Raw genomic sequence first — 6,128 nt, 5'->3', positions numbered from 1 at the left:
CTGACAACCAGCCTACTCCAACAGACGGCACCCATTTAAAATAAATATGGATTAGCCTATTCACCTCTGTGAGTGGAGACTACTGGGGGTTTGCCGCCCATAATGAAGGGTCACACTGTACTCTATAGAATTAGAGCTGGCACAAAACACACATTTAAGACGTTTCCCCTTCCGCTGCCAAAAGCCGGCTGCCATACTGTATAATTAGGGCTAATTATTCATGATTACAGAGGAAGTTCACCCAGGTCCGTCTGGATTATTAAAAAGGGACAATCTGACTTTTTATGAAATACAATTACTTCTTGAATACTGTTAGATGAGAAAGATCGACACCACCACAGTCATACATGAACTATTCTTTAAACCAAAGAAGAAGAAAAACGCACAGATACACTTTAAGCACAACATTTGGGGAAATACGCTCATTATTAATACCACTGTCATGTCTGTGCGTTCACCATGGAGCTGAGCGTTAGCGTGCGTTAGCATAAGGTCTGGAAGTTTTCTGCTGAGTGCAATGACGACTCCCAAGGTGTCTTACGACAACAGTTCATTGGTTATGAAAGGGGCGGGGCTAAAATGTAGGGGCGGGGCTATGAGTATATATTAGCATGTAAATGTCCTCAGGCCTGGAGCCCAGATTTGACAAAGTACACTGAAGTTACAACTACTTCATGTTTTCACCTCCACACTAATGCATGAAACGCACACGTTTGATAGCAACGCTCTTTAGATTGGATTTGTGGTTTCGGGGGAAGTTAAATTGGGGAGCAATGTTCTGGAGAACACACCGTGTTACACTGCTGTAAGCCAACTGTGTGGCTTGAGCTCCATTTGTGTGGTACCGATCTTCTTATTCAACTATGCAAAAAACTAATTGTTGGAACTAGTCTATAAAAGGAATAAATAAATAAGTAAAAGGTGAAAACTGGGTTTTAAAAACACCATTTGCATGAGGTTTTTTTTTAACTCACTAAGTGAGACTCCGGCTCATTATCAGCAGTTCATTAATTCCTCTTCTGCGAGTTCTCTTTTCGCTTTCTGTTACCAAATGCATTTCTTGGGTTTTAATTATAGCAAGAGGACGGTGATAATGATTAACAGAGTGTCCAGGAAACATAACTAGATGACAAACAATCTGCCCCTTAAAAAGAAAAAGTAGCATTTCCACACAAGCGATCTTTAGCATACAAATCTAACGGCTGGTTTGTGAGGTAACAATCTTCCGAATCATTCACCTTCTATGATTACAAATCTTCCCTTCACATACACGTTCCTGTTACCTCACAACTCTTACATTTTTCACAGCCCACCATGCATTCCATATAAGGGGTTAGCGATAATCCCACGTTTAAACAGAAGAGACATCCTCGGGTTTAGAGTGGTGCTCGTGTGTGTGAGAGTTTGGTGGATGCAGGGGCAGCCTTACGCCAGACGGACCGCTGCCAGAACACAGTAATCGCTGTGATGACAGAAAGAGGGATAAAAAGCCATCAGATTTATTTCCACGGGTTTCCTAGGGGAGAGAATTAGTGGACAGTGACAGGCCAGGATTTCATTCCTCAAAGGAGGGCAATTAATCCCGCGCTGCGGCAGCCAAATCCAGTCCGGCAAATACATATTGTATCTACTCATATAAAATTAGGAGAGCTAATCACCTCTTTCATTCTTAAATATAAACACTGCCCGTCTAATTTTAGCCTGCTGTTTGAACGCCGTCACATGTTCCAATACGACTTCTACTGTACTCACTGACGCACTCTTAATTACACAAGACTTAGGAGGCCATGTCTGCTGTAATCTCCCTCACACAAACAATAATGTGCTCAAATTAAAATAACATCCCGCAGCGGTCTTGTACGCTCAGAGATTCTCACACAAACACGCACAACATTACACAAAGTGAGACATAATTAGACACTGTACGTTGTTAAGATATAAAAACAGACACGCCAACTGCTACAGCCCTGCTGGCCTGTAACACTATAGCGCAGCTCTGTCTAATTAAAAGTGTGTGGGTTGTCAAGTTGCGGGGCCTCTCCCAGCCCGACGCAACAACAGTCGGCCTCGGCGCGGAGCTCCTGCAGCAGGGCTGGCTGTATCATTAGCGCTGCTCTTTGACACGCTATTATAAAACACATGACCATTACAGACCTAATCCAGGCAGAGCCTTATCCGTACATTCCCATACGATCCCGCCCCATGTGCAAGCAGATTTGCGTGGTCTTGTGCTTTTTCAATCGCATGTGTGCTTAATAGTGTGGGAGGGGAGGGTTACAATAATACAAGCACACTTAAAAAAAAAAAAAAAAAAAAGATATGACCGTCTGTGTAATTGAATTCTCCACAAGAGCATCTTTAATGGCAGAGGCCGACAATTACATGTCAGTCCAGACCTGGATAAGTAGCTGACAGAAGGTAATTATGATGGGGGAGATGAGCGAAGGACATGACGAGAGAAGAGAGAGGATTCCAGGCACTCACCCCATAATGAGGCTGTTAATGTAGTCGTTCCCATCCATGTGTCCAAACTGGAAGTCTCTGGAGAGGCAAGACAAATCAGTGTCATGATAACGTGCATCAAGAAGAACATACAGTAGAGCAAAACAAGCACTTTCTCTCCTGTCTCGGTGGACTGCACGAAACTGGGACGCCGACTTTCCTGCACAGTTATGAGAACACACTGAATGGAATTGTACGTTCTGTTATGGAAAAGTGGTATTTTTGTCACTGCAGAAGGAAAAAAAAAAAAATTCCCCGAAGCTCCGTCCTGCGTGTCTCCCATTTCCCCACCACAGAAAAGACTCGGGTGATTTATCTAAACGATAAGGCAGGAGAAGGAATTCAATTTGTATCTCATTGTGCCGCACTATGTCTGAGCAGAGTGCATTGTGGGTAGAATTGGGGGGGGGGGGGGGGGGGGTACGTGGGGCGAGAGAGCCAGTGACTTCCACTGAATGACGGATTATAGGGGCCTCAACATATACATTATATTCATTCCGAGTCACAGCTACATATTGCGCGGTTGTCCCCTGGGTGCCACACAATACTGCTCCTGCTTATATCGATGACATGATTATAAAGAGACTGAACTACATGATAAATCCTGTGGATGCAATATAAAAACCTGTCTGCGTTAGTGACAATGCTGACAATACTGGGACAAACTGGGAATGAAGCTCATCAAAGTCAGTTTGTAGCTTCTGCTCTGAAGGAGTTTTGGATCCGACTTCACTGGAAAGAAGGATCTACAAGTGCAAGACTTTTTGTCATTAATTCTTTGTCTATAATTTAAACATTTACAAATCCGTTTCCCCATGTATGTCCATCTTCCCACTGACACTGACACATCTTGGCCAGACTGCTGAGCAGACGTGCCCAGAGGGGTGAGCAAACTAACTGAGAAACTTGCATGCGTTGGAGGAGGCGCAGAGAAAGAATGCACAACAGCTACTTTTTCGTAAACACTTTCAGATTTGTCCATAAGAGTGAGATTTTGTCTGTTTACTTTAAATGTTCCCTCTGGAATCGTTCAAGTGTCGAAATTGTAACAACTGAAGCCGATATTTACTGGCGTTATCTGCCACGTCATGTGGTTCTCATGGGGGGGGTGTTTTCTGAAGCCAGATTCCCACTGAATTAACACACCAGGGAAAGTGTGTGTGTGGGGGTGAACGGCATTAAAGCCATTGCCAAATCATATAAGGTGGTTCATAACACTAGAATGTTCTACAGGAAAACCGTGTCACCCGTATCACCAGGAGGCTTTGGGCTCCCGCAGATAGATTTCTGATGTCTTTGTGGACAGGAATTAATTACAGAACAACCGATGATCATAAAAAGGAGCATGTTGTTGGAAATATATTAAATACTATGGTGGATACGCAAAGAAAAGAAATCCACCACATATGCATTCTAGACACTGGGGACATTCAGATCATCCGTAAGCTTTATTTCTTGTTAAACAAGCTTGTGTTAACTGTGCGTCTCTTGTAAAAGATGTTCTTATACTCTTCTTAATTTATTTATTTTGGCCAGTTGGTGCAGCACAGCAAGCTGTGAATGCAATATCAACCTTGTGTAGTTTGGCTCGGTTCTTGGCCCTCAAATCTGTGGCTCTTTAGCTGCTCTAGAGGATGTTCAGCTAGTTCACCAGCTAACGAGCGTACAGTGGCTTTATGGGAGCTGTTCTGCTGCTTGCTGCGTCTGGAAGCAGCGGGCGGTGGGAGTGTGCACAAAACATTAAAGTTGCAGACCACAAAACAATTGCAATATTGCATATTGTCTGTTGGAGAGAGTGGGATCCTTCCTCAACCCTTCTTCCATTTATTCCCCTTAAAAGGTGTTTCTTGAGGGGGGAGTTTACTTTATTTATGATATTGGGATATAAATACATTGGTTAATGCATCTTTAAGATGTCCTGAAAAGTTAAGTATGTTGCTCAACATCTAATTGCCTGTAAGCAGGGCAAAGCCTGTGAAACCTAAAGAGTCCAGGTCCATTTAAGTCAAAGGTTTCAGTTTGTGAACAGGGCTTCTTGTCTGGTCTTGTTGCAGCAACCGTCTGTGCAGCAACCAGCACATAGAAGCCAAGATAATAATGACGGGTGCTCCTCCAGTCAGTCACCTCTGATCTCTGAGTCACTCTATGCATTGCCGCCACCCACCACCGGGAGCGTCACTCGAGCTCCTGACTTGTAACTACAAGTACCGTTTAGGTATGTCGGAACACTGCAGGCAGCTCTGATCTCAGCGGGGTTTCTCAAACGCAAGTCTTCAAAAAAAAAAAAAAGCCAGCACAGAGGAGCGTGGCGGATAGTAGTCCACTTGATGATAGGGATCTGTGTAATTCAAATCAGTCCTAATGGGAACGCCTGGAGAGGGAGACCACTTTGATCACGGCGGTTTGAGATGCACCTCTTCAATCAAAAGCAGAGATCTGTCGGATGAAGCAACGTGGTCAATGATGGGGCGCAATGAGGAACTTAAGCACAACATAATGATGAAAAAGTGATTTATTTATTTATTTCTTTAATCCTTTTGAGGAAATCCTGTCGCCTGGCGCTCTGCTGGGAGTGATCAGAGATAAGGGTCAGCTACAGAACAGCAACATTAGAGGCGATCTGAATTGGAGCCACTTCAGTTGAGCTCGTGTGCTTTAACCTGGGTCCTTCAGCTGAAGGGTGACCTACCTACTGCACTCACTGAAGCATGCACACATGCAGCTGCTGTGTCAGGAGCCCTACGGTAAACCTCCGAGTGTCCGTGTTCTTGCACCGTCTTTCCTTCAGACCCTTACAGTCCGCTAACAGCGAAAATAACTTCAACGCGGTTGTGAAACTATATATTTGAGGTGCATTTCCTCTTTGTATTAGATGCCTTGTTTAATTAGTTCCCCTCCAGGAGATGAATGGCTCGAACAAGGCACCATGCAACACAAAGATCCCATCTCCGGTTGTTATTGCACAAGAGACAACAGAAGAATTATGCATTCATACCAATCGAGCTGAGTTTCTGACTGACAGCTGAGTAGAACGCCTATATTTGGAAGCTGACATTTTGCATAATTACCTTTCTACTGAACCTCAATGAAAACATGCGTGCCCCGAGAAAGGCATGCACTAGCTTGTGAATAGACAGGCGGCGCACCCCAGCGAGAGCGCCATCCTCGAATAAATGTATAAATTGGATATTCATCTTTGACCTCATCGTGTCTTACCTGTTAAAATGTTCTCTGTATTCCTTCGCCACCCTCTGAATCAAGGTCTTTAATCTAAAAGCAAATGAGAAGAGAGCGAAACACCACATGAGTCGAAGTCCAACCCTTTTTCTTTTTCAGACCGATGCCTTTAATTTGTGGAGCAATTCAAACAACAGCAGCGAGCCTTATCTTTATTTGAAAGCCGTGCACTTGAACACAACCATGGTGGAAACCGTGGGACTGTGTGGGAGTCATTTATACAGAGCCATGCTTTTTAATTTCAGAGTTCTTTGTACCTGCCACTCTCCTCTGTGGGGTCCTTCTCATCGATGACTGCAATCGCTACCAATTTGCCTGAGGTGGCAGACAGGGATTACAAATCACACACACACACACACACACACACACACACACACACACACACACAC

General features: G+C 44.1%; 1 protein-coding gene across 1 annotated transcript in view; it reads right to left on the bottom strand.

The window, feature by feature from the left end:
• Positions 1–6,128, bottom strand: part of tmx3b (thioredoxin related transmembrane protein 3b) — a 31,253-nt gene that overhangs the window by 9,606 nt on the left and 15,519 nt on the right. The window contains exons 11-13 of the mRNA XM_031850010.1: positions 5,997–6,054; positions 5,719–5,772; positions 2,485–2,541 (exon numbers count right to left, since the gene is read on the bottom strand). Of these exons, the coding sequence (XP_031705870.1) occupies positions 2,485–2,541; positions 5,719–5,772; positions 5,997–6,054 (169 nt within the window). The remainder of the gene's footprint in view (positions 1–2,484; positions 2,542–5,718; positions 5,773–5,996; positions 6,055–6,128) is intronic.

This window comes from Anarrhichthys ocellatus, unplaced genomic scaffold (assembly GCF_004355925.1).
Source record: "Anarrhichthys ocellatus isolate YVR2014 unplaced genomic scaffold, GSC_Weel_1.0 scaffold10, whole genome shotgun sequence".
NCBI classification, from domain to species: domain Eukaryota; kingdom Metazoa; phylum Chordata; class Actinopteri; order Perciformes; family Anarhichadidae; genus Anarrhichthys; species Anarrhichthys ocellatus.
This window is presented reverse-complemented; position numbering and strand designations above follow the sequence as displayed.